This window comes from Scheffersomyces stipitis, chromosome 1 (genome assembly GCF_000209165.1).
Source record: "Scheffersomyces stipitis CBS 6054 chromosome 1, whole genome shotgun sequence".
Taxonomy (NCBI): Eukaryota; Fungi; Ascomycota; class Pichiomycetes; order Serinales; family Debaryomycetaceae; genus Scheffersomyces; species Scheffersomyces stipitis.
Window position 1 is genome coordinate 2,768,516 of NC_009068.1, and position 27,274 is coordinate 2,795,789.

General features: G+C 40.6%; 12 protein-coding genes across 12 annotated transcripts; 9 read left to right on the plus strand and 3 right to left on the minus strand. All coding sequences in view use genetic code 12, as the record gives it.

The window, feature by feature from the left end:
- Positions 1–362: 362 nt before the first annotated feature.
- PICST_29026 (predicted protein) lies at positions 363–836 on the plus strand (the record flags this gene model as incomplete). Its single annotated transcript, XM_001386825.1, has 2 exons — positions 363–386; positions 492–836. The coding sequence occupies 2 exons, from the start codon at positions 363–365 to the stop codon at positions 834–836; spliced, it is 369 nt and encodes a 122-aa protein (XP_001386862.2).
- An 897-nt stretch (positions 837–1,733) lies between these two features.
- ADH6 (NADP-dependent alcohol dehydrogenase) lies at positions 1,734–2,858 on the plus strand (the record flags this gene model as incomplete). Its single annotated transcript, XM_001386826.1, has 1 exon — positions 1,734–2,858. One exon carries the CDS (start codon positions 1,734–1,736, stop codon positions 2,856–2,858), a length of 1,125 nt encoding a protein of 374 aa, XP_001386863.1.
- Positions 2,859–3,269: 411 nt separating this feature from the next.
- AYR3 (1-Acyl dihydroxyacetone phosphate reductase ribitol 2-dehydrogenase) lies at positions 3,270–4,145 on the plus strand (the record flags this gene model as incomplete). The annotated part of the gene is made up of 1 exon (XM_001386827.1): positions 3,270–4,145. One exon carries the CDS (start codon positions 3,270–3,272, stop codon positions 4,143–4,145), a length of 876 nt encoding a protein of 291 aa, XP_001386864.2.
- A 624-nt stretch (positions 4,146–4,769) lies between these two features.
- Positions 4,770–6,939, plus strand: PICST_66635 (predicted protein; the record flags this gene model as incomplete). Its single annotated transcript, XM_001386828.1, has 1 exon — positions 4,770–6,939. One exon carries the CDS (start codon positions 4,770–4,772, stop codon positions 6,849–6,851), a length of 2,082 nt encoding a protein of 693 aa, XP_001386865.2. The 3' UTR covers positions 6,852–6,939.
- A 1,330-nt stretch (positions 6,940–8,269) lies between these two features.
- On the plus strand, positions 8,270–9,244 carry PICST_53802 (predicted protein; the record flags this gene model as incomplete). Its single annotated transcript, XM_001386829.1, has 1 exon — positions 8,270–9,244. One exon carries the CDS (start codon positions 8,270–8,272, stop codon positions 9,242–9,244), a length of 975 nt encoding a protein of 324 aa, XP_001386866.2.
- A 281-nt stretch (positions 9,245–9,525) lies between these two features.
- CTP1 (citrate transport protein) lies at positions 9,526–10,694 on the minus strand (the record flags this gene model as incomplete). The annotated part of the gene is made up of 2 exons (XM_001387059.1): positions 9,526–10,395; positions 10,680–10,694. The coding sequence occupies 2 exons, from the start codon at positions 10,692–10,694 to the stop codon at positions 9,526–9,528; spliced, it is 885 nt and encodes a 294-aa protein (XP_001387096.2).
- A 333-nt stretch (positions 10,695–11,027) lies between these two features.
- On the minus strand, positions 11,028–12,308 carry PICST_86867 (large subunit of transcription factor tfIIE; the record flags this gene model as incomplete). The annotated part of the gene is made up of 2 exons (XM_001387060.1): positions 11,028–11,321; positions 11,382–12,308. 2 exons carry the CDS (start codon positions 12,306–12,308, stop codon positions 11,073–11,075), a joined length of 1,176 nt encoding a protein of 391 aa, XP_001387097.1.
- A 1,467-nt stretch (positions 12,309–13,775) lies between these two features.
- On the plus strand, positions 13,776–15,671 carry HCM1 (fork head family transcription factor; the record flags this gene model as incomplete). Its single annotated transcript, XM_001386830.1, is given in 7 exon segments — positions 13,776–13,929; positions 13,979–13,986; positions 14,031–14,193; positions 14,242–14,756; positions 14,784–15,194; positions 15,222–15,535; positions 15,554–15,671. Coding segments are annotated over 7 exon segments (1,683 nt in total), but the record flags the coding sequence as incomplete, so codon positions are not given.
- A 381-nt stretch (positions 15,672–16,052) lies between these two features.
- PICST_40262 (predicted protein) lies at positions 16,053–16,532 on the minus strand (the record flags this gene model as incomplete). The annotated part of the gene is made up of 1 exon (XM_001387061.1): positions 16,053–16,532. The coding sequence occupies one exon, from the start codon at positions 16,530–16,532 to the stop codon at positions 16,053–16,055; it is 480 nt and encodes a 159-aa protein (XP_001387098.2).
- A 1,130-nt stretch (positions 16,533–17,662) lies between these two features.
- On the plus strand, positions 17,663–18,505 carry PICST_34593 (predicted protein; the record flags this gene model as incomplete). Its single annotated transcript, XM_001386831.1, has 1 exon — positions 17,663–18,505. One exon carries the CDS (start codon positions 17,663–17,665, stop codon positions 18,503–18,505), a length of 843 nt encoding a protein of 280 aa, XP_001386868.1.
- Positions 18,506–19,962: 1,457 nt separating this feature from the next.
- Positions 19,963–21,671, plus strand: PICST_53825 (predicted protein; the record flags this gene model as incomplete). The annotated part of the gene is given in 3 exon segments (XM_001386832.1): positions 19,963–19,985; positions 20,039–20,102; positions 20,121–21,671. Coding segments are annotated over 3 exon segments (1,638 nt in total), but the record flags the coding sequence as incomplete, so codon positions are not given.
- A 3,526-nt stretch (positions 21,672–25,197) lies between these two features.
- Positions 25,198–26,946, plus strand: SRP68 (signal recognition particle, subunit SRP68 (SRP68); the record flags this gene model as incomplete). The annotated part of the gene is made up of 1 exon (XM_001386833.1): positions 25,198–26,946. One exon carries the CDS (start codon positions 25,198–25,200, stop codon positions 26,944–26,946), a length of 1,749 nt encoding a protein of 582 aa, XP_001386870.2.
- Positions 26,947–27,274: the final 328 nt, after the last annotated feature.

Genomic DNA, 27,274 nt, shown 5'->3' on the forward strand with positions numbered 1-27,274 from the left:
GCAAGAAATCCCGAGTTTCACCATTGCGTTGTTGGATCCACAGAAGATGAGTCTGTGCACAAAGCGCTTAACGATAGATCCTTATCGTTGAGTATGGTGTTATCTTTCTCATACAAGTTGTTTAACTCTTGCCTTGAAAATCTATTCAATTTCACCAGAAGTACCAATAGGCCGGCATTAGTAGGCAAATTTAGAGCCACGCTCAATTATCTGCTTCTTTTGTCGATCTTCACCAGCAACGACGATTCAACCGTAGACTGGAACAAGTTGACTGGTGGAAAGGCATCTGACGCGAAGTTGCTTGAAGCTCTCATTCGGAAAAACCCAAAGTCTTGAAGTATCAATTGTCAAAAATCATAAAGATGAAATTAATTACAAGAACGAGCGTACGAGCCTCGATCTGGAAGAGGAGTTGAATAAGTCTGGAACGAAGGAATTGGTCAGGAAACCCCACATCGTCATCATATCATGACGACGATGATGCTGGTTAGAATAGAGAAAAAGGTAAAGAATTGCCTAGTGCTCCTACTGAATTGGTTGATTTATCTGTATTTGATGGTGTACCCGCTAAGAAAGAAGACGAGGGTCGGAAATTGGATACGTTTAGATTGCCTGGTGCTCCTCTGTTTCTTCCTGATGAGCCTACGTTTACAAACGAAGCCAATCGATTTCCACAGACTCTCTTATTTTTGGACGACGACTCCTTAGCAGATGCTGAAGATGAAAAAGCTATTGGTGGTTATGCTGATGTCAGTTTACCTGGAGTTCCTCATTTTCCACCTGAAGATAGCGACAGCAAAAGCAAGGTCGGGAGCACCCAAATACTTGCCACATGATTATTTCACTCATATTAATAAAAGCTCTTCAATATACGTGATTCCTCCAGAACTATATCGGATTCTAGTAGTAGAAAGCCGTCTACTACGGATTCTTCCGCACAGGCGCATCATCACCACCAAGGAGAATATCGCAACTCTCCGAGCCGATGGGCAAGGTTCAGAAACATGGAAAGATTGCTATTTCGGCTTTGAACTACGACGACATAGACACGGCCGAAAAGGAGTTACTACGGGTATTAAATTTGATCATATTGCTCAAAGCCCAAGGAGACATCCAAGAAGACCATTGATCCATTGGTGCCCTGAGGTCAACGGATCTGAAAGAGAGATCCGAGTCTCGGCCCGCAATGATGTCTGCAAAATATGGTATGGAACAGGGTTACCAGGATAGGAAATGCCGAGTAGTTTGACAGTTATTATGAGCATTGTGAGCGAATCTTGAATGTACACCTCGGAGATTAATTTCTCAGACGAACAAGACTTTCATTGGACCAAATTAACTACAAATTCTTAGTCTACAACTGAAGTCTACTCTGAATATCATGTTTAACTTAGTCGGTTACGTTATCACTCGCTTTCCGCGATTTTGTAGCCTTTATCTGTATTATCTGGTCAATTTCAGAATTCCTTAAGCTCTCATCTGATCTGCGGATCTTTTTTCTGTATTCCGCCGCTCTAAAATGATCCGCTGCGTTTTTTCGGCGCTAATTGCTGCAGGGCCCTATCTGGAAATCCCGGTGCTAAAAATACTTCTGATCTGCTCAGTCCGACTGCAAATGAATTGTGTTCTCCAACCCAGTGGGTTAGGTGTCTATTTAAGGCCATTGGTCTGCCTGTAACCGACTCGAGAAAGGAATTCCGTAGACCAACATTGAAAAAACTCAATTGCCAAAAATGACAACCTCAAGAACTGTACCTGAAAAATTCTCCGGATTCGGAGTCGATAAGGCTGAAAACTGGAACAAGGCCAGACTCGTCCGGTTCGACCCTAAACCACTTATGCCATACGACATAACCATCAAGGTCATTGCCTGCGCTGTGTGCGGAAGTGACTGTCACACCGTTACTGGTAACTTTGGTCCTATAAACAGAGACGATTTGGTCGTGGGCCACGAAATCGTCGGTGAAGTCATTGAGGTCGGCCCCGAAGTCACCAAACACAAGCTTGGAGACGTCGTTGCCATTGGTGCTCAATCTGACTCGTGCGGTGAATGCAACCGTTGTAAGAGCAACAACGAGCAATACTGTCAGAAGGGCACCGTTGGTACCTACAACTCTCTTAGCAAGAAGTGCGGTGGTTACATTACCCAAGGTGGATATGCCTCTCACGTCAGAGTCAACTCCCATTTCGCTGCTCGTGTTCCAGCTAACTTGGATGTCCATCATGCTGCTCCTTTACTCTGTGGTGGATTGACCGTATACTCTCCAATTGTTCGTCACGCAGGCTATGACTTGAAGGAAAAGGTCATTGGTATTGTAGGTATTGGAGGTTTGGGATCCATGGCTATTCAAATTGCCAAGGCTTTGGGTGCTAAGGAAGTGGTTGCATTCTCGAGAAGCTCTAGTAAGAAGGAAGATGCTTTCAAGATGGGTGCATCCAAGTACATAGCTACTAAGGAAGACACAGAATGGGCCAACTCCAACTTGGACACCTTCGACATGATCCTTAACTGTGCCAGTTTCGGAAAGGGAGTCGACTACGACTCGTTCATCAGAACTTTGAAGTTGGGTGGCAAATACGTCACTGTCTCTGCCCCTCCTGCGGATGAATCCATCACCATTGCTCCATTCAACTTGCTCATTGGAGGTGGTATCATTGCTGGGTCTGGTATTGGTTCCATGAAGGAAGCCGACGAATTGTTAAAGTTGTACGCCGACAACAACTTGGCTCCATGGATCGAAAAGGTGCCTATCAGTGAAGAAGGTGTTCACAAGGTGATGAACAGGATCAGTGTCGGTGACGTCAGATACAGATTTGTGTTGACTGACTTCGACCAGGCTTTTGATTCCAAGTGGTAATTACATATGTATAGTGTATACTGTATAGTGAAGTGTTCACATCTCCATGAATCAGCTATCACGGGTTCTATAACCCCGCGTTACAATTCTTAGATCCAGTATACAAATGGCCAGGGAAGAAAAGCATATGAAAAATGGAGGAACGATAAAATCAGATGAAAGACAGGCGATGTTCGACACCTAGTAGAAAAACCGAATAGCATTATTTCTGTTGAAATCCTGAACACTTCATAAGTAATAGAATTTATTGACTATAACTATTTCACAAGAACGTAGTAGCGAATTTCACATTCATATCCATCCACAGGTTTGACTATTCACTTCGTATTTAAACTCACACTTTGAACCTTGCAAGCTCTATTCTCAGTTGGTGGCCTTTTCTGATATACTCCATATATTTGTGAAACAGTGATGTCACAGAAATACGCTTTGATTACCGGTGCTTCCTCTGGTATCGGCTACAGTGTAGCCCGTATACTTGCCCAAAGGGGATATAAGGTACTTGGATGTGCCCCAGAGAAAGATCTCCTGGGCATGGACTCTTTGAAAGAATATGGCGTCGTTCCGTTTGCTCTCGATATCACCAACATCGATCAGATCAAGAAAGCTGTAGAGTTTGTCCGGGCCGAAACAGGCGGACGTTTGGATATCTTGTACAACAACGCCGGCATATCTATCGGTGGGCCTGCTACCGAAATACCTGACGACGACTTGGTCCGTTTGTTCAATGTCAATGTGTTTGGCCATATCTACATGACGAAGTACTTCATCGGGTTTGTCATAGCTGCTAAAGGTAGGGTTGTTTTCACTTCTTCGGTTGCGGCTCGTGTTCCGTTATCTTGGATCGGAGCATACTGTGCCTCAAAAGCAGCCATTGACCTGTATGCCCAAGCTCTCCGTGTCGAGATGAAGCCGTTTGGTGTCAGAGTCCACAGTGTAATCACTGGAGGTGTCAATACCGCCATCTGTGATGTGAACTTTCCCAAATCTTTTGAAGGTTCACGATACGACGTCCCAGGCCTTTATGATAGCTTGAAAGCTTCATCTACAATGTCCAGAGACGTATGTATTCAACCAGATGAATATGCCAAACAAGTCATCCGTGACATCACCGGATGGAGAGACCCAGGCTTCAACCTCTACCACGGTGCCAGAGCGTACACTCTCCATATATTGGGACGCTTCTTCCCTGTCTGGTTGGTTGAGTGGGGGATTGCTTTCCATTTCAAGCAGTTGAAGCCACTCCGAGAAGTTGCAAGAAGGGCTAAGAAGACAAACACCGCTTGATACCTAGAACGGACATGCAGAGTATTCTATGTATCAGTCGGTCTTGTTGTCTCTGAACATTCTATAGAGAAGTAGTACAGAAGTAGGAGAGAACTACATTGCAAAGGTAAGGAAATAGAAGAAATGTATAAATAGAATCTTATTACTGTTCTGAATCCGCAAAACTCAGCAACTACATGTAAAGGAGAAGCCGGCTAGGTTTATTCGAATACAGCGATTTAATTTTTCATTCGGAAAAGCGACCGGAATTGGTTCAAACCATCCTGTCAAAAATGTTAATACTAGTGCCCAGAATTATCAAACTAGATTCCAAAAAATACTCACCAGCTATAGGAAATTTTTAATACCAACAAAATCGTTCATTCCACAGCCTCAGAAGTGACCAGGGTAACTTTGTAGTGCATGTAGCTAGCAGCTAACCTCATAATGCAATTGCAAGCCCCCTCTATGCTTGATTTCCCCAGGTTTCAATTCAAAATGAGCCCCTATAAGCTCTCTATATGCACTCTATTTATAAAGGGGTTGTGACGTTGTGTCTTAGGGGGGATTGCCAATATAAATCGGAAAGGACCCAAGAAAATTAAGCGATTAAGCGATCCTTGTTTCTCCACAAGTGCCAAGGCTATGGGTGAGAAAAACGGATTGCCCGAAAGACCTCCGAAGTACGAAGTTAATCGCGACTTCATTGCAATTCTAGAATCAGCTGGTGAAAATGACTATGCTAGCTTCAAATACGTAGAGAGTCCAGGATATGTGTACGCTAAGAACAATGCACGGTATCCAACTTTGCCAGAAACTATTAGTCACTTGAAGTTGTTGAAAGCATTCGGCGAATTGAAAACTACAATTGTTGGTACTAGAGATCTAGACTCGAGGGAATCAACCAAGAAATGGCAAGCATTTGTAACAAATGCATCAAGAAGATTCATTTTGTTCATGACTGCTTTGAAGAAGTCTCTCGATAGACTGACAGTTGCCCTTGATGACGAATCTGAGCTATACTCGAGAGCGATAGATGCTACCGCAATACAATTGTTGGATAATCTTCTACCTCCATTGGATGTGGTGATGGTTTGGCATGCATTCTTGTTGAATCCTCGAAGCTTTTACGATAATTGCATGCGCAATGATATGTTTTGTTTTGCTAACTTCCCCTTGCCATTGAAGAAATTGAATGATGCCATCGATAACTACTCATTTTCGTATAATCCCTCTAGTGAACTTAAAGACAACTATTTGAATCTCATTAGAAATACGACTACGGAAAAGGACGATCTTATCTACGATTTCGAAAAATTCTCAGTGGACGAACAAAGAGTCTCAGTATATTGTCCAATTTGTGGGCACACATTATCAGAAAATGTTCCATTGGCTGCCGAATTCTTTAACGGCTTTGCTGATGAAAATTTCTCTCAAGATACCAAGATTAGTAATTGCTCGTGTGACTTTCCTACAACCATATCGCATAATGAACTAAGAAAAAGGCAATTGTATGCAGACATGTCTAGCCCTGTCCCATTGCCTGGGTTGTATAAGTTCTTTTCTTGCAAGATATCAAATAACTTTATTAGAATTCAAAGGGAGCCTCGGAAATTAAATGAGAATATAAAGAAAGACTTCAGAACTAGGGTGCTTTCCTATATGAGAACGAACTCATTGGAAAGTATAATAAGGGAATCAATGAGAAGCAGGCACTATTGGAAGCAAATAAAAATACTTCTTCGGTTGTACTTACTGATGAACTTGGTCTACTTGACTGTCGACGGGGGTTTACCAATTTGGGAAGATTTGGTAGGTTGTGTCTTGAGACAAGAGAGATTCGTCGAAAAGATGAACGAACTCGATTGGCTTCATTCGCCAGTTATAAAACAAAGTTTAGCTGAGTCTACCATTAGGTATTCTCGCTTTTTCAGTTTATTAAAAGGAACTAGTACTATGCTTGTACCAACAATGGACATTGACTTGATTTGGCACACTCATCAACTATCACTCCATTACTATTTTGCTGATTGCATGAATTCTGAGACTGGAGGAGTCATCGATCATGATGATAAGGTTGAAACAGTAAGACTAGATTCGTCTTTTGCTGAAACGACAAGGTTGTACAAACAACGATTCAAAGAGGAGTATTCTATTTGCTTTTGTTGGTACTGTGTTTGTATTCGTTCTAATTCACAGTCAAAATTGAAAAGGCTTTTCAAGTCTAAAAAGCTAAAGGAAGATGAAGCATCAATTAAATCCAGTCCACTATATGTCAATTCGTTGGGCTTGACCCATATCAGCATTCACAACGCAATTGTCATGCCCTCTACGATAGCTAAAAGACGACAAGAATTGATTGAAAAAAGGTATGAGAATAAAACTAAGACCAAGAACCAAATGCCGTGGCAACTGGACACTCAGGCATATGCCTACAGTGCTTATCCATTCATGTTCGTTGTTCCTCCCCTTTCACCAATCCCTTTTGGACAATGCACATTTTATGATAGTGGACTTTGCTGTACTGTCAATGATAGTTCAAGTGGATTCAGCGGAATTAATGGGTGTGCCTCCACTACTGGATGTGCATCCACTACTTCATGTGCTGGTGGCAGCAATGCTGGAATGGGTGGTGGTTGTGGAGGTGCTGGTGGTTGTGGAGGTAGTGGTGGTTGTGGAGGCGGTGGGGGTGGTTGCGGCGGTGGTTGCGGCGGAGGTGGGAATTAGACTTCGATAAACTGTATCTCTAATTACATTCAATCAAATCCAATTAAACGTGCTATATCTACAAATATGAATGAAATGTTACTACTTGAACGGACTGAAAAATGTAGAATTCAAAAATGTAGAATTCAATGTTTGAGTGATTCGGCCCGTCTCACGAATTACAGTCGAACACACATTTGAATATCGTAGTCGAAATAACTCTATGTTAGAAATTGTACTATGAGGAGTAGCTTAAATAGCCCGCCGCTGCCGCCTTTATCTGTATATATTATATTACTGGTCACTCATTAGTCTGGTATGAACAATCTCTTCGACTAGTATTAAAAACTTTCAATAACTGGTTTGAATATTTTGGAGTCTAGTTTAAATCAATTCCGACCGCTGGTTTTAACTATTGTGACCGGATGGTTCCTATTCCGGTCACTATTCCGAACAAAGAATGAGATCACAAAGAAGTCTTAATACAAATCCACGTCATTATATCTTTAAGAAATAGATACTGCATGTGGTTCGGTGATTATTTCCGAAGGGAGGCTCCTCGGTTTGAGTTTACTGAATGCTTGAAAGAGCCTTGGAAACTGTTGCTAGCAAGATTTCCAACTGAATTGTAGGGCTAAGTATCATCTATTGGTATCACCAGCTTCCTGCTATTTCGAAATGTTATAAATACATTTTCAGCAATGGGGATAGGGCCAAATCCCAAGTGCACCACGAAAACCGGTAGTTTTCCAGAAACAGTCGATTCTTCAATTCTTTCGTCATGCATCTCACGTGATCCGCGATAAACGAGAACGAGCATAACGACACAAATAAGAGTCTCAGTTTGTAAGCCTCAGGATCTTTAATTTGACTTTTTTCTATACTTCTATTTATACACTTTAATTTATAACCATCCGGACGAGATGGTCAACTACACGAGAGTACGTAGCAGCTAGCGACATTTGAAACGGTGGACGACATTTTCTTTGACAAAGACAGTGTGTTGTTATTTGTACAACACACATTGCCCCTATAGTACTGTGCCCCGACTGTGCCACGTACTGGAAAACCTTTTGCCACTGTTTCGTGTCTTTTTGCGATTTTTAACTGTTTACTAACATCAATAGCTTCCCATAAGGAAGAAGCAAGTCGAGAGCGACGATTTCGGAGCGGAGATGGACGATTTGAGTGGATCTTCTGCTAATAACCGGCTCCTAGACTCTTTTGCATCGCCAGACCTTGACGATTACGACTATGAAGACGACGATGAAAATCAACTTAAACACATGAATAACCCCACGGGCGTTTCCAGCATTTCTGGAGCCGATACGAGCCCTGTAACAGGCTCTGGAGACGACAGGTTGGATCACGAGTTCGTTCCCATCTCTGCAATTCAGGAACGACTCCATGGACCATCGGAACCGTCCGGAACTCAAGAAATGAATAATGACATCTACAATAACATCGACAGTATCGACAGAGACACCATTAACGACAATAGTAATAGTAATAATAGCAGCAGCAGCAGTGAAGGTCAGACTGACTTGGAGCTGCAGGCTCCTCTAGGAAGATTAACTACGCGGACTCGAATTCTTAATGTGATTCATCACTTGGTTCCAATCAAGCAAACTTACGATCGGATTAATAATGGACTAACTACGGGCCGGATGCAGCCGAACACGCCTGGTCGCTTTATAGGCCTGGGAACCGATGGCGTGTTTCGTAATCTAATGGCTAAACCAGATACCGAAGCTACGAGACAAGAGCAGGAAACAAATCCTCCTTCATATGAAGAGGCGGCTGCTGATGCGACACCGGAGTACTGGGAGCTGACGGTCATTCTGCCGTTGTACGAGGACGAAGTATTTGTAGAAGGCTTACCTGTAGGAAACATTGCTAACTTTGTCTGGAACGGGTTGGTGACTGTAGCGTTCCAGTTCATCGGCTTTGTATTGTGCTACTTGTTGCACACATCACATGCTGCAAAACACGGCTCGAGAGCTGGTTTGGGTATTACATTCATCTTCTATGGCTGGGGAATGGTTCCTTCCAACTTTGGTCATGCTGACAAGGTTCCGCTGAAGTATGAGCCTCTGGACCCCAATGTGTTCGACGTAGACAAGTCACTGACAGTACCTGTGGATCATTTGGATACGTACAACTCTGGCATCTTTCAGCAGCACGCAGACGATCCTAGCGCTGGATCTGTGGCTAATAGTACCCCGTATATTTCGTACGGAATCATTGCATTTGGCTTGTTCATTATCATTAAGTCGGTTGTGGACTATTATAGGGTGAAACAGATGGAGAAGGTGATCTTGTCACCGCCTAACCGTGCTCCGCCAGTGGTCACATCCACCACGGAGAATGTAAATAACATAGACGAAGCCGAAGAGACAAGGGACATAGAGTAGTTAGATTAGTATACTATAGTGGACTCTACTTTACCATTAGTATACTGTGTTATGCTGTATCGATAGTATTTATACAGAATGAAAAAGTATGATACAATACTAGCATACAGTTTATACTATACCGATGAGTATAGTGTACTTTGTACTACACCACTATTCTTGATTAGCATTTCACTTTATTCTACATTAGTATATTATTCGATATTAGCATAGGATATTAATTAATTAGTATATTACTTTTCAATAATGTACACTTCTATATGCATATGAATGATTGGTGCTCAGCCCATGATCACCAACATCTTTTCGTAGATGGTAAAAACAATACCACCACTCAACACCAATCTGCCCAAACGTGGAGTGGCTCCCTTCCAGAACGTCAAGAGACCTTCTTCCTTAAAGATCTTAGCGAAACAGTTGACGGTAGATGTGTAGAGCTTATCTGCACCTAAGGCTTGCATTCTGGTCTTGACGGTATCGATAGGCATGGTAGTATAGACAGTGATAATTCCAGCAAAAGAACCTACAGCAAAGGTAGCTACTGAACTTAAAGGCTGGTCCGGACGAGAGCCACTGGCTTGTTGAATCATAGTCTTGATGGCATTGTAAGATCCCAATCTGACAGCCTGGTTAGCAGCCTGCCTCAACGAAACTGGTACCACACCAGCATAAATGCCCTTGAATCCAAGATCTCTACAAAGCTTTAATGTGCCTGAAACAAGTCCGTTTTGGTATTTTGGTTTAGCCAGTTGTTTGTCATCAATCAAAGCTGTTTTGATTGCTTCAAAAGGAGTCACCGCCACCACAGACTCAAGCAAACCAGCACCGAGTCCGGCTATCACACCTCTAGGACCAGACAACTTTCCGTTCTTGTCAGCCAAAAGCGCCTTGATGGAATCGAACCCAAGAAAACGAACAGAAGCCTTGACGGTGTTTCCTACTACAAAGGCTGGACATCCTACGTAAAGGGAGCCCACGCCTTGAGTCTTGGCCACATTGAAGATCAACACCAATGGGTTTCTAGATATGTTGGCTGATTTGTCGATCAACTGTAGTCTTGTTTTGGCAAACTCGAAGGGGTAGGTGATGACACCCTCGATAGCACCAGCTGTACCTCCAGCTATGAATGACTTAAGAGGATCAACCTTTTTCTGAAGAAGTTAGTAGAAAGCATTACAAGAAGCTTTGATAGAATTGATAGAATTAGACAGCAATCTTATTTGTTCTAAGGCTGTTGAACATTAACACTTTTAAAACTTTCACTGTTGTGCCCTTGTAAGAATTCACTCTCTCTAATTTAATTTTTCACCTTTGACTAATTTTTCAATTTGAATTCTTCAGCAATTTTCACTTTAATTTTTCACTTTTAATTCACTTTTGACCCTTTCCCTTCTCTCTATCAATTTCAAAAGCATAATAGCTCTGTAGGACATACCTTTTGAGCACTCATGGTTGTTTCAAGTTTCAGCCTTTGAAGAGTTGCAATTGATAAGATTGAAAAATTTGAGAAATCGTGGAGATTGAGTCAAAATGCTCTGTTCTCACGTGAGTGCTCTGCAACCACTTGACCGGTTTCGGCTAGTTTGCGGAGAAGGAAGAAGATAGAGAAGTAAAGAGAAGATCGAAAAGTGACCAACTGGAAATGTCGGTGAAAGGATCATAAAAGATAAGTCGAATACACAACATAATTTGGAAACAAGTTACAATCAAAATTGCAAGATCGCTAATAGAATAATTGCAAAATGAAGAAAGAAAATCACTTACTCCTACTTATTATATTTCTATGATTTTTAATTTTCTTTTCTCCATTTTATATACATATAACTATCTATATCAAGTCATCGAAATCGTCTTCATCATCATCGTCGTCATCGTCCTCGTCTTCTTCAGCCTCACGCTCCGCCAATTGAGAATAATAAGCGGCCAAAGCATCTTGTTGTTCCTTGTCTTTGATCTCTGAGAGAGCAGCTTTCGGCTCAGGAGTAGGTGCCACTGATGACTGACCGGTGCTGGGCTCAATAGAGTTGTTAGTCGTGTCGATATCCATATTATCTTCGTTTTCCTGTTTGATACCAGACTCATTTTCTTTTTCAGCGCCGTTACCATCGCCGTTTTCGGTGCCGTTTTCTTCTTTAACCGGCGTTCCCTCGCGACTGTAGTCGTCCTCGTCTACCAATCTGCCTAATGAACTTTTTCCTACTGTTGAATTAGAATGCCATGATGGTAATGCATTCTGTTCCAACTTCTGCCTTCTTCTCTCCTTCTCCATCTGTTCCCGTTCATAGTTCTCATCATTGGCAGTAATAGACACATGCAATGTAGCCTGTGACTTTGAAGCTGCATTCTGCAAAGACGACGACATGTTCGAACGAGACCTGGAGCTGATACGGTTCGATATAGTATAAGAAGCTGTGGAAGTGCTTTGTGCCGGGATTGCCTGGATCAAGGCCGTCTCGAAGTCGTTGTCCTGAATGTTAGATTCATCGATCTTCTTCAAGTAGTTGATGATGGGATCAACTTGAAACATCAACTTCTCCAACTTCTCCTGTCTGAGTGTTGCCTGTTGACTTGAATCGTCTTCAACTAGAGTTCCGCCGCAAACGTCACATAGGAACTCAGTCTTGTCTTCGCTTAGCAAGGAAATTGCATCAAGTTGACTGACTTTTTTACCACATCGAGGGCAAGCGTAACCCTGGGGATTCCCGAAATGAGACATCTCCTGTTTGAGCTGGTTTACGATGTAGTGAACCTTCCATTTTATGGAGTCTATGGCTTCCGTCACGTGTATGAAGAAGTACGTCCTAGTGACAAACTTCGGCTGACCGTTCGGCTGACCGTTTGGCTGACCGCTCTCTTCCTTCTGAATGTGGTTTACGAGAAGACGATCGTCTACCAACTTGTTGCAGAGCGATCGAAGCTCCTTTCTCTTGATGCTGAGAAGATGGATCAAGTCATCTTCAGAGAGAACAGAATGCTTGATCACAGCATCCATGATGAGCACATACGGGACGCTGTAGAATCCGCGGGTGACGAACCGGAGAAGCGACTTGACCACGTCGTCCATGCTGGGTGTGGTTGTGGAGAAAAAGTGGTGGTGGAACAGTGAAAAATTGATAATCAGAATTATTCTTATTTTGTATGTAGTGTGACATGGTGAGAATAGCAGTTGGCCAAAAATAGCGAGAAATAGCGAGAAACAAGTATAGAAACTTGACAATAGCGAGAGTGTACCTCAGTGTTAGAGACAGTGCGAATAATTCAGCCAGATGTTAACGATAATATCCCACTAAAGGGCGCATCTTATCGGTACCTAATTTACACCGCGACGTAATTCTCATACCTGCTTAGGTCTGCAGTTGAGCACCTGACGAAAAAGATCTAAAAGTTCAAAAACTCCGATCAAACAGAGGTGCAAAGTCCGCTCAGTGTCCAGGACCAGCGCACTCTCATGAGCCTCAGGATCTTGCCATTGTGTAGCCGGAAAAAGACAATATTTAAATCTGAAAAATCTCTGGTGAGTTCCAGGCAGAAACTGTACAGAGAGAACAATACGAAAGAATGAGGAGATTCAAGAGTGACGCGACATGCGACATCTGGAGAGCGCGCAGATTTAGCCACGCTACCATCCTAAAACACGACATTGCACCATCGCATCTGCGCCCCAGACGCGACATTTCACTTTTCAAGGCGACATGATGCTTGGCTGAATTTCCTAAATCTGATCCTCACTCACACTACCGTGAAACAGCAACGGCTGGATTTCACAAGGTTTACAATTGCAAGAGTATCTCATCTGGTTTAGCGTAAAGTTAGCCAATTTTGTACAGCACAGCAGTGTTCCCGCGTCACGTGCAGAATTCCTTCCTGGTTCTCCCTTCAACTCCTATATTATTGTCACATGCGGTGCGAGCCGTGCAGCATTTTTCACGCGACTGTTTATATTATTTCTCTATCGGGAAGCAGCGCCAAAGTAATTTCACCCCCCGTCGCGTCACAGTAACTGAAAATTTCATGCAACGCGTATCGATTCTACAGACAGAACAAGATGCCCTCTTCTCGTTTTCTGGTCTCTCTTCTCGTTCTGTGTTATATAACCTCTGGCCCACCCATACAGGGTACGACTTTTAGGTTGAGTCTAAATAGTTTACCAACTTTCAACTGTTTTCCTCTCCATTTTGTTCCAAATCTAGTCATAACTGGATCTCGTCAACTCTCACACTGCCAGAGAACATCCTCATCTCGGCCTGTTCCAGAAACTCCCGAGTTCCTGCCACCTTGATTTCCACCACCAGGACTTTCAAGGATATCTACGGTTCCACCGAGATCTACAAGAGCACGTAGGGGTCAGTCCACTACAGATCCTGGATATTTCGGACACCCTCCCGGAATACTCCCCCACTAGGAATCCTTACTGCCGAACATACAATCTACCATGTCTAGCAGACTCACCCTCACCACCAGAATGCCTTTGCAAGACCACTCTAACAGCCTCGGCCTTTCGGATCGGGTCAAGGTAATCGACACGCCCGTCACCAAGAATGCCAGCTACAACGCCAAAATGACCACTCCTCCCGAATCGGTTTTTGTCTCGAAAAAGAAGACTCTCAGCTTCACACCTAATAGCCAGAACATCGACCTCACAAACAACCACATCAACCATAACCAAGATCATATTCTACAAAACGGTCATAATGCTCATCACATAAACAATAATCAAATTAATAGCAAGCACAGCAATAATAGTCACCTCAATGATCCCATGATGGCACACAATGCTATTCACGAGACATCGAGATCACTCTTGCTTTCTCCAGCCTTCTCTTCTCCACAGCGCCCCAACAAGTTCAACTCCAGCATCGGCTTGTCGTCTCCAGCTCCAGCCAAGAGCTTCAACCATGCTGCAAACTCGTATATGGATCCTAACTCGTCATTCTTGTCCTCAGACTCTGGTATCTCTGGATCTGGATCTATGGCTGTAGCGCAGGCACCATTACCAGCCAAGAAAGTAAAGAAGTCAAAGGCATCCAAAGACACAGCTTTTGATTTGCACTCAGAGGACAAGCCTCCCTATTCGTATGCTACATTGATTGGGATCTCCATCTTAAGCAACGAGTACAAGAAGTTGACGTTGTCGCAAATCTACCTGTGGATTTCAGACACCTTCAAGTACTACAAGCGTGAAGATGTTGGATGGCAGAATTCAATTCGTCACAACCTTTCATTGAATAAAGCCTTTGTAAAAGGCGAAAAATCCAAAGATGGAAAGGGCCACTTCTGGTGTATCAAAGATGGCTTTGAAGAGCAGTTCTTAAAATCTAGAAGCGTCAAGAAGAGCTCGTACCACGAAGTCATGGACCAGATCAGAAACGCAAATCTCAAGAACCGAGAAGATACAAAGCGCACCATGAATGCAATCCCATCATCTCCAAATATTGCTAATGAAAGCTTTGAAGAACAACCAAAGAAGAGAAAGGTATCTGATCTCGATAGAGCTGCTGACTACGATGGAGTTGTAGACGACGACGACAACGACAACGAGTACGATTACACGTACGATGACGAAGACAACTCTCGTGCTGGAGATGATGAAGACATCACCCATATCTTGGATCCTCCCGTGAAGAAACACAAGCCAGACTCAATGGATGATCCGTTTAAGCAGTGGGACGATACGATAAACTTACACAACTCTAATAATTTAACTAAGACGCCTACTGCTTCCAACCCCCCTCAGTTCACGATAACTGGATCTCCCAACAAACCTTTGCTAGCAGGTAAGAACTTGACGTATACTTCGTCTTTCAGTTGTAACTCGAATTTGGAGTTGTCTCCAATCAGACCCACAGAAACTGGACCTTTGTTGGAGCCAATAACGCCAGGTACTAATGCCTACCAGCAGAATCAGACTGGGTTACAACAGTTGCACCCTCCAATCAACACCACCTCCCTTGTTTCCCATCCTTACTTATACCTGAAGCCATCTCTCTTGAATTCTAGTATACTGCTGAACCAACCTGGTTCTAGCGGCCAAAAGACTCCTAAGAGTAACGTCTTGAGAACACCATTGCGCAACTTGAGAACTCCACAGACCAACTCCATCATGAAAAAGCTATGGAACTCTCCTTCTTACTTGGACGACTTCTACTTCAGTCCATTGGTCAACAATCATATATTTGGTAGTGGTGTGGTTTCTCGTACTGTACATCATAGCCTAACTTCTTACGACGATGACGATATGATTTTGCGCAACTACGAGCACAACCAGCAGCAGTCTATCAACTCGTCACCATTGTTGAGAAGATCCAATAGCATTTCATCTGCTTCTGTAGACACAAGCAGAAACTTGTTCAACGACTTCAAGAAAGTAGATGAAAGCAGTGCAGCCACTTCGGTGAGCGAAAGCTCTTCAGCTAAGGATGCCGAATAGGCAGCGGTATATGGGAATGGCCAAAAGGATGCTGGATCTTTTCTGGGATTAGCTACTTTTTCAAGGGTAAAGTTATGGGGTTCTTTTTTGTTTAATGTTCTGAATTTTCTACGTTTGTTCTAATTATTCTATGTTCTACTTTTCTATTCTGATATGGGCCACGAATTTGGCTCGTGGCTCTTCGCTGATGGCTCGTGGCTAGTGCCTTCAGTTTGATTTGTTTGATTTAATTGATTACTTCTACTGTATTATTAGGTGTTTACTATTCCAAAACAATCAAGGTTTTGCTATGTCTGCTAGACATACTGACTACTAATTATCAATTTATAATATAATACATACTATCTACATATGGTACACTTTTCATTCGTTAAATATTGTCTAATCCGTACTGGCACATCCCCGACATCCACATGTGACACACTGCAAATTCTTGATCTTGTCTTCACTTTCGTTATTCTCTAGCAATTTGGCTTTGGGCACACGACAGATACACGGGTTCTTGTGGTTCTTGTCCAGGACCAAAATGCAATGAACACAGCATAACTTTTCATAGCCCTGTTTCTTCCATTTCGCTATGAGCTCAGAATTTACATAGCTCTGTAACAATAACCAATCGTATAGTTCTCGAGATATGAGCTTCTTCTTGTAGTACATGTCATATACGTAACGCGAGATCTGATGATTGAGCTGGTAGATGATCCATAACAGTTGTGTCTTGCTCTTTGTTTTGTCCAGAACTCCAGAACTAGTTTGAGCTTCCTTCATTCTAGCCTGGAGCTTCTTTAAAGTAGGTTCTATCTTGGAATATCCATCTGGAGCAGGATCGCTTTTCTTTATTTTCTTTGCTAGTTTTGCCATGATAATGCCGGAGAATCGATTTGTTTAGTCTATAATTGGGAATATTTACAAAAAAAAAAGAACTGAATTTGAAATCAAACAAACATAAGATGAATCAAATTCTCATCTCGTAATACAAAAATATCGACAGCAGCAGGATTCGAACCTGCGCGGGAAATCCCAACTGATAACCCGAAAATATTCGAGTCAGTCGCCTTAACCACTCGGCCACACTGCCCAATTTGTTGTTAAAAAAGTCTGCATTAATACTGTGAGCGTGTCAAAAATACGATTGGTAGCGCTGATTTTTTCAGTATAATATATTAATCTTCTTCGTGTAGAGACTCTGACCCATGCCATTTCACAGATTGTTAAGGTTATCACCCAGGAATTAGGTAATATCATCTGGAAGTTGTTATATTCAAATTCTTCCAGTGGTATGGACAGGAGAAAGATTATATATTATGTAAATAGGTTCGATTTTAAACGGAATACGTGCTACTTCGTTAAAAGTAGATAAGATTTCCTTTGATATAAATTTTGCTTGCTTGAATTGAAAAAACATGTCATAGTCTTAGGAATATGGCAAGTGGTTGATATCTTTGTTGGAATTCCTTAATAAAATGAAAAGAGAGTTTTTTGGAGAATTTTCGAAAAAAAGTCAAAATTAATGGAAGATGAGATTGATCTTGAAGTTTGTACCAATCACTTCCATTTTAACTTTGAAGATATTCATTCTTCACATATGTCTGAAATTAGAAATACATTCATATTATTCTATAGCATACGCCAATAGCCCACATATATCGGCCACCCTTTCAGCTGTGGGACATTAGTTAGTTGCGCAATTAGATTTATTGTCCATACGCATTAATCAAGCTAAAAACTCTTGGACATCTGAAGGTTCGATATGTACGTTTTTGATATTCTAATACGAATTACTTATCTTCTATTTTATGATTATATTTATAAATGAACATCTGCCGAGAACAAAAGATATCCCTGTGGTTTACTATAAATGACTTTATATATAGATAAAAATAATATTATTGAACAGCAATTATATGATCAATTTGAAGACTATAAAAGGTCAGGGGTAGGCACAGTAGCAAGATGAATTTTAATCAAAGAAATTAGATAACTGGGCAGTAATGAGTGAGAAATATCAACCAGTGGAATCATATGAGTTGAAGAACTCTGAGGGTGACGACAATTTTGTCTCATTCATGGATGAAATTCAAGATATCCGGAGTTTCTTGGACCAATATTCCAGTTTGATTGGCTTGATTTCCCAAAAGCAAACTACGTTGTTACAAGAATTGGAGTATGATGAAGATACTGATTTCAGCTCTAAACAGGTGGAAAGTTTGGTTACTGAGGCCCGCGCATTACAGTTGGATTTGAAGAATAGGATCAAGAGTGTGCAAACCGAAGCTTATCGTACGAAAGATCAAATAAGGTTGAGCCAGGCTGAATCAGTTAGGAACAACTTTTTGGAATTGATCCAACAATATCAATTGGTTGAATCAAATAAGAGAGCTGAATCTAGAGCCCAAGCACAGAGGCAGTACAAGATCATTCAGCCCGATGCCACAGAGAAAGAACTACAGCAAGTGGCCGAAAACCCCGATAACCAACAATACTTCCAACAGGCACTTTTGCAATCAAACAGAAGTGAAGAGTCAACAACAGTTTTGAAAGAAGTACAAATTAGACATCACGAGCTTTTGAAGTTGGAACGTACAATGGCAGAGTTGTCGCAATTGTTTAATGATATGGAAGAGTTGGTTATTGAGCAAGACGAGGCATTCCAGAACATCGACGAAAATGTGGGTATGGCCCAGAATGACATTGAACAAGGTGTTGGTCATACATACAAGGCCGTGGAAAGTGCCAAGAGTTATCGTAAGAAAAAGAAGTGGCTCATTATCATCTGCATTTTGATAGTGATTATTATTGCAGCCGTTCTTGGGGCTTATTTTGCTACCAAGTAGAACACACAATTTAGTGGCTGCTATTAAATTGAAACTCACACAATTGTTCGAAGCAAATATATAAATTGCCGTGATACCCCATTTATCTATATATATTTATATATTTCTTCGTTAATTTTCTGTAAACAATAGGGATGTATTCGTATATTTTTAGCAATCGCATAGCGAAATCTTTCTGTGCAGATGAATATAAATAGATTGTGGAGACTGAGAATACTGTCCAAGAATAATTTGGAAGAGGTCTGGACCGTTCTTTGCCAAGAAGTTGCTTTAGAGAGGGTTACAGAATACGAATTATGTTGTTGAACACTGTCCGAAAGATCGGATGGTAGAATCAGTCTCGTGAAATTGCAAGTTAGACCTCGGAATTTTGCGTAGCCCTCGGAATAAATATTAGGTGGGCTTAAATTTTGCACGATGACACAAATAATGTTGCACTGTTGGGGCGGATTACAGTTGGAGGACAACAAGGCAAATATTGAATAATGTTGCGCCTTTTTATAATTGATATTAAATTAATTTTTGAGCAATATTTACCTATCATGCAAAATGGATCAGTTCCTACACTTAACATTTAATTCAGAGACCGGCAAGATTACTTTGACACCCATATAATATTACCGAGAGCCATGCAAAATTCCGAGGTCTAACTTGCAATTTTATGAAACTAATAGTAAGTGCCATTGTCATTTGCATAGAAATTGCCAAAAATAAATTATTTTCTTCTAAAATATAGTACGTTTTTTTTTTAATTCGGATTTTGTTCAAAAATATACAACCACAGTAAATATATCTTCAAATCGACTTCACTCATATCTTAATATATTGTAATTGTGCTGAGTAAATATGCCAAGGTGGCCGAAGGCAGTACCAATTTATTTAAATCTTTATCAGCAGAATGACATTCTAGTTTGTTTATTCCTAATTCATACGCTTTGTTAAATACCAAATATACATCAAATAAAAGAAATATGTAAAGATGAAGCCAAATGTTTTACAGCTAGATTTAATACAAATACGGGCTTCAAATGGGAGATGACGAAAGAATAATTTGTTATGGCAAGATGGGAGACAATATATTCTTAATATAGAAGACGAAATATATGATAGAACTAGAGGTATAGCAAAGAAAACAGAAAACTCAAGTTCCATTTGTTCTTATTTGTTCACTGTTGGGAATTTTGTATAGCTTGGGATGTGTTTGCCTTAGCCAATTTTCGTTGATTAATTTTATTTCTGCATAATCTCCGAAAGCAGAAGACCCATTTTCTTGAACATTTGTTAGTGGTCTTGCGCCCTTATGTCTATCTAGTTTACTTTTGTTTTCCCTTGTGTATCAACAAAATTTACATTCATTCACCATCCCAAGATGGATTCCGCCGTGGATCATGTACGGAATTATTATGAGGATACCCAGAGCCTTTATACTTTCACGGCGATTACAGTAACACCCTTGTCGTTGTTTGCTCTCAAAAAACTTGTACCTATTGCAATCTCCAAATCCCGAACCCAGTCTAAAATCGATGGCTCCAGGATACTCCTGGGGACTTTGGTAGCTCTTATCATGGTTCTTAATCTTAATGTGTGGTTCTATCTTGTCAACAGTATTATCGAGTCTCATAATATATACAAGTCTGCTTCAGGTCCTTCATTCAATTTGTTGAACTCGCCTATTTCTGAGAAGATAGTCCTGTTGGAATATTCTGATCTCAAGATCCCCGGCTATTCTTTTATTGAAAAGGGTATCGACGACATCGAAAACTTCAAGTGTGGTGATGTTCGTTTCTACGACGACCATGGGGTTAAGACTTCCAAACCACAGAGCCTTGAACAAAAGAGAGATATGAAGATGATCAGAGACCAGGCACTCAGAATGAACAGCACAGGCGAATATCCCATTATCAGAAAATGCTTCTTTGACAAAGATGAGGAAAAAGAAGAAGACATTCTCAAGAAGAAGTGGTACAAGTTCGCAGGTTCTTCTACTTGGTTGGATAAGTACCAGGTGTATTTTCTTGTAAGTAGGGTTGTCTATAGTCACCGTTCCATTCGTAACAAACCAACTATCAGTATAGCCTACGCACAAGTTTTTAACCGAAATTGGGAAGAATTACTAGACTACCAATTTCCACAGTCTGACCTTGTTTTCCCTGCTATTCTCCCAGTCGGTTTAGATGAACATCCCGAAGGAGCAAATGTCTATTTGGGAGCTGACGATCCTCGCGTAATTTTGAGAAACTATAACGATACCATTGGAGATACACAAGAGCAAGAGCCCGTCATAATTTATAACTCCTATCGAGCTGATATTGGCTGGAAGAGAGCTATTCATGTATATCGTCCATTGACAAATGCCAGAGAGGCTGTTCCAATGAGACTCGTCGGAAGGAAGCCCAGAAATAGGGAAAAGAACTGGGCTCCGTTCTTTGATGAAGATGCACTGTCCATCAACTTTGTCTACAGTTTTAATCCTTTGCGTATTATCAAATGTGACTACAACAACGGAGACTGCAACAAGATTTCAGGAGCGCCGTTTGAAAAGAATGACGCCAGAGCTTTGAGAGGAGGAACCAACATTGTGCGTGTACCTGCTTCTTTCTTTCCTAAGCATCTTGCCGGAAAGAGAGAGTACTGGTTCGGTATTGCTCGTTCGCATGACAACGACTGTGGATGTATTAAGACTATTTATCGCCCACACTCTTTTGTCATTTCCAAAGCGTACAATACCAACGACTACACGTTAGACTACGTCAGTTCATTGTTTGATTTTAATATCGATCCTCAAGCATGGAATGCAAAGCATGAGATGGCAAAGTGTACTGACAGTAAAAGCGTATTAATTCCCAACTCCATTGCATACTGGGATGTCGTTACAACAAAGAACAAGGAAGGAAAGGATCAACTTGAAGACATCATGGGTGTTACTTTCTCAGAAGCAGATAACAATAACCGTCTTATCCATGTCAAAGGATTCTTACAACATCTCACAAGTATCTTCAGTGGTGAGAAGGAAATTATTGTTGACCACTACTCGCACTTTGAGACAGTGGAAGAGGAGAACAATTTGCTAAGTAAATGTGCAACTTCGCTTGCTCAACAGTACTGTAAGCTGACTGCGAAGAAGTTCAAATGGACTTTTGCGGAAGACGATAACAACAGCATATGATTAGACTAACTTTATATCAAAGAATAGCAGGAAATATTCCATTTTTATAATTGCATTATTACAAAAGGATTCCAGTAATTAATTCGGGAACTTCAAACGTGTTCAAATCATGAAAGTAAACTGAGGCTGAAAGTTGTAGAAATTCAGCTCGTAATATTCAAAATTTTCTATTTTATCAGTTCATCTTACTATGTTCGTAATGTATAAATTGCAAGACTCAAATTTGTATGCACTCCAAATCTGCCAGTAAAAATGAATCGTGAATCTGGTATTTTTAACAGTAGCAGAAATATATGGCACGAATATAAAAATTGTATAGTATGGATTGGCTGGTATTAACAATTTCAATAGTTGGTTTGAATATTTTTTAAGGTTAGGAAGAACCAATTCCGTCCCTAGTATAATTTTGTACTGGTGTTTGAACCAATTGCAGTTAATAGACTAAATAAAAGCATTGTAGAAACAAATGTCAGGATAATCTTATTGTAAGTGTGGATTTCAATTCTAGGCTACTTCTTGGGTTCGTTATGGTCTTGGAAATAGATTCTATCCCGAACCTAATGAGAGGACTCCTGAGTCAGAGATGGTGCCTGTGGAAGCTTGTTTTGGCTAAGGCGAGTACAAATATCTAACGATACCAAACGAAGAGATTTACTTGGAGGAAGCATTCGAATGAGCATACGATGGAACTGATATCGAAATATATATATATATTGACTAAGAAGAAACCTTGACCAGTAAACATTGCAGAGGGCCCTACAGATACTACGATAACACTACCAAAAGAAGACTTTGAAAAATGGTTTACGAAGAAGGTGTAATAGGGCAGCGAAGACCTTGTGCATTCAATTGCAAACTTCTTACACCTGAAGAAGAAGCGGAATAAGACTGTTGATGATGAGAATGATAAGACATCTGAACCAAAGAAGCGTGGTAGTAAACCACTTCTCGTTGATGAACATAAAGACTTCGTGGAAAACGAGGTAAGAGAAAACGCAACTGTAACTCTTGAGACATTTGAAGGGTCTCAAATAAACTTTTGGGAATGCAAGAGCCAAAGCTACAGTACATAATTTCGTAGCCAAGGTCCGTAAGCTTAATCTTGAAAGAATCTCGAAATGGACATTAAGAAGAAGTCTGGACGAGCTCTGACAAGAAAAACTTGAATGATCAAATGAATATAAAGATAAGCTTGATTTTAACTTGAATTTAGTCTCTGTAGGTGAAGCTGATTTCAACATTAACTTGAGACGTGAATATGGCTGGTCAGCAGTGGGTCAACTCTTACTGTCCCTATGACTTGCGGTCTCAACGTTATTTTTTTCTTGGTGCCATATATCCTCAAGGTTGTATCGAGTTAAAGAATAGAGCACCAGTATCGTCCAATAGAAAGAGTAAACTTGACAGTGGTAAGAATGAATCTGACGCAGCAAGCAAATACACAATAGCTAACCACTTCTATCACTTCATATAGTCTATCATTCAACAAGTGAAAGATAACCCCGAGTTCTTTGGGAGACTTGAAATATTTGATTCTTGATTATCGCCGCTATCTACAAGTACGGTGATATTCAATTGCTAGTTTCTTTGAGTGGACTTGAACTTGTGTTCTTGCCTCCATATTTTCCTAGCTTGAATGCTACCGAAGAGTTTTGGTTGGTGTGCAAAAGTAAAGTCAAGAGAACATGTTTGAGCAGTAAGGACCAATTGACATGTAGGGCCAAAGAAGTTATTCAATCAATTGCACGGGAGACGAAGGATTCTATAGTCATGCTTCGAGAAATTTCCAATCGGGGTTAGAAGAGGAGCTATTCTAAATGATCAGAGAAAACATAAAATTTACAAAAAAAGTATACAGAGTGCGTGGAGGAGTTCTTTTGCTTTAAAACCTGAGAAATATTCAAACTCAGCTGAGGTTTGCAAAATATTATACGATTTCCTGTTATCTGCTACAAAATCAACGATGTGGTATCAGCAATCTCTTTGACTGGTATAATAAATTCCAATGGCTCGTATGAATATTTTTCGGGGTCTGGTTTGAACCAATTCCGGCGGCTATTAGATTAAAAAATTAAATCACTGTATGTCTCTCACTTCTACACGTGTGTCTTATGCAGAAATATATTTTTAACCATCTATGAAAATATGAATATTTTCAATTATTATAGAAATCTGTACAATCGTTCCCATGAAATTGCAAGTTAGACCTCGGAATTTTGAGTATTCCTCGGAATAAATATTGTAGGTGGCTTATTTAAATTTTGCACGATGGCACAAATAATCTTGCACTACTCGACAGAGTAAAGTTGGAGTACAACAAGTCAAATTTTGAATAATGTTGCGCGTTTTTAGTATTTGATATTAAATAGATATTCCAGAAATATTAACCTTGCTATCATGCAAAATATTTGTTCTTTCACTTAACATTTAATTGAGGGGCCTGCAACATTACTTTGGTTACCGTGCAATATTAATTCCGAGAGTCATGCAAAATTCCGAGGTCTAACTTGCATTTTCATGGGAACGATTGTATCTGTTTCTAATATGTCAGATATAGATTGTGATTTATATACAATCAGTTTCTTGAAATTGCAAGTTAGACCTCGGAATTTTGCATGACTCTTGGAATTAATAATGTACGGGAGACAAATTAATCTTGCGGGTCTCTCAATTTAATGTTGTGAACGAACAGGTATGATAGGTCAATATTGCCCAAATTAATTTAAAATCAGTACTCAAGGCGACAATATTCAAAATTTGCCTTGTTGTCCTCCACTTTGATCCGCCCGAGCTGTGCAACATTATTTGTGTCTTCGTACAAAATTAATTGGGCCCACTTTATATTTGTTCCGAGGGCTACGCAAAATTCCGAGGTCTAACTTGCAATTTCACGAAACTTGTTCTTATAGCAGTTTGTAAATCCAAGTTCATGTACAGAAATCGAAGTTCTGGAAAGGCTGAGATTGTAGGCTTATTAGATATGTCAAAATGTATGTAAAACTTTAAACAAATTAAAAAATACTGTAATTAGAAGAAGATCATTACTGGCAAGCGAAAGGAGCGTGGATATTCCCATCAAAGATTTTCCAGTTGATTTATGATTGGGCTTGTAGAAACTCCATACTATTTTCGCAAGAGTTCGCAGCTGCAATTAAATTAAATAAATTTAGTTAGATATATATCTAATAACAAACATCGTTATAGAGACAAAAGATGCTTTTATTATTGAAAATTGTAAAGCGCAATATGAACATATTCTGAAGACAGCATGAGCTTTTCTTCTCCAATTTCCACCGCTTCCAAATTCCTTCCTTATCTTTCATGGCACTTCCCCATATCTGTTAGGCTTGCAGTCGTGTGCGCGGCAAAATAAAATTTAGTCGACATTGTAGATTTTCACATTAATGAAGCTTGAAGAATCAAATAGTTGATTCGAAATTGGTAAGAGTTTTACCTTTTCATTCAAATTTTTCATACTGAATTGGCAAAGATGGATGCTCCACTTAGTGTCACATTGGGTGCTCGTATGAGTGCCTATCTTGTGTCGCCTGAGGACTACCGGAAACAAAGAAAGAGATTGAACAAAAGATTGAACAAGTTACGTCATGAACTCAATCTCATCACCAAAGACACTAAGGACTACAGATCCAAGGAAAAAATTAGTGGAATCAATTCCACAGACTACGATTCCAACAGCAAGTACGGGTTGGTTCTTCTTTTGACGGCTGAAAGAGACAACTTGTATGCTCTTGAAATCAAGTCATTGTTGGAACTCAGCAACGACAATGTCGCTTCTTACAAGAATCTTATGGTGAGCAAGATAAAGAGATCCTTGCAGACTTCGCAGAAGCTTCTACAGATCTCGTCGAATGATGCTTCTGATTTGAAGAAGCTCGAGTTATACATCTATGCTGCTTTGGCTCAAGGTCAATTGTCTGTAGCTAAGAAGCAATGGGCCCCCGCCATCACAGCCTTTTCCATAGCAAAGTGTGCATTGGACTTCTTGTATGCACAGTTAAACAGCAAACCTGTAGAAGGTGACCAGGATGACGAAGAAGACGTCGATGCCTTCAACAAGACTTTGGTGAATGAGTTGCTTGACACTGTTGTAGACCCTTCTTTAAGATTGGCTGTGTCGCAAGACGATAGTGCTGGTGAAGGTTCTGGAGACTTGAAGACTATCTCTCGTAGACACTGTCACGATGACAGACTCCCTTATTTGGCTAATGCAATCAAGATCATAGAGAAAACCGACGCCAGCTTCGTAGCAGACATATTTGGCTCAGTAGAACTCATTAAGTCTGTCACATGGAGAGACCACGAAGCGACTATCTACAACGACGAAATTGCATTCAAGATCATGTCATTGACTAACGACGAGGAAACGAACTGGAAAAACTTCACTGATGCTAACGAGTTCGACAAGGTAATCACTGGCTGGACTGAAGTTTTAGTAGCCCATAAAGCCAACGTAGAAAAGAACCAGGACGATGACGATATCGAAAAAGTGCAAGACCGGGCCATATTGCTCACGTATATCAATTACAACTTGCTCTTCACCAGATTGAAGAGAGACTTATTGATCATTGACCAGTTGTCCACAGCCAACAACATAGAAAACAACAGGGATATCTTCAGATTGTACAACGGCATCATTAGTATAGCACAAGAGTTGAAGGACTTACCTGGTGTGTATAACGACGAAGACTTGTACCAGTCGTTGGAGAACTTGGAAAAGTACTTCACAGCCAAAAAGAACATTGTATTAGCCGAGTCGTTCCAGTACAATAACCGGTTCGGCGAAGCCTTGAAAATCTACAGTTTCATTGAACACGAACTCAACACCGTTGAAGACGACTTTTACAAGATTGATGAGTTCCCCTATCAAGTCACCAACAATGCCGAGTTCGCCAAGTTTCAGGACAACTTAGCCAAGCTGTTGTTGCAGTCGCATATTTCTGCCCAGTTTGCATTTGACTCGACAGGAAGAGAGAAGTTGTACACAGTAGAAAACTTGAACAAATACCCCAGCCACGAGTTGAAGGACTTGGTCAACTTGAACAGCAAGCCTAGAATCCAACCTATATTGAGCAAGCCAGTGTTGTTTGACGTAGCATTCAACTACATCTCCTATGACTTAGGCCGCTCGTCGGGTGGATCTGCAGCCCCAGTTTCTTCTGAAGCTGCTCCAGCTGCTGTCGCTGCTGCCACCTCTGCTGAGCAGGAAGAAGGCAAAAAGCGTGGAGGTTTCTTTGGTATTTTCGGACGTAGCTAGCTCCAATTAGATCCAGGTAATAAAAACGATTTACGTATATTCATGTTCTCCTCGACTGTAGTTCTTGTATTAAGTTTTTTCACTGTTACACTTTCTATTACCATACCTACTTCTCTTATCTATCTTAAGCTACGAAAATCGATATAATTCCATTTATCCAAATCTTTGACCTCTAAGTATTTTTATAAGTTCCATATATTCTTCTTTTCTATTCATATATTTATCTTCTATTTTTGTACGATTGCAAAATAAAAGAAACAAAATGTTCCAATTCAACAACTCAATTTCTGGTTCCTGCAGACTAATCTATAAATTTATAGGAAAATTA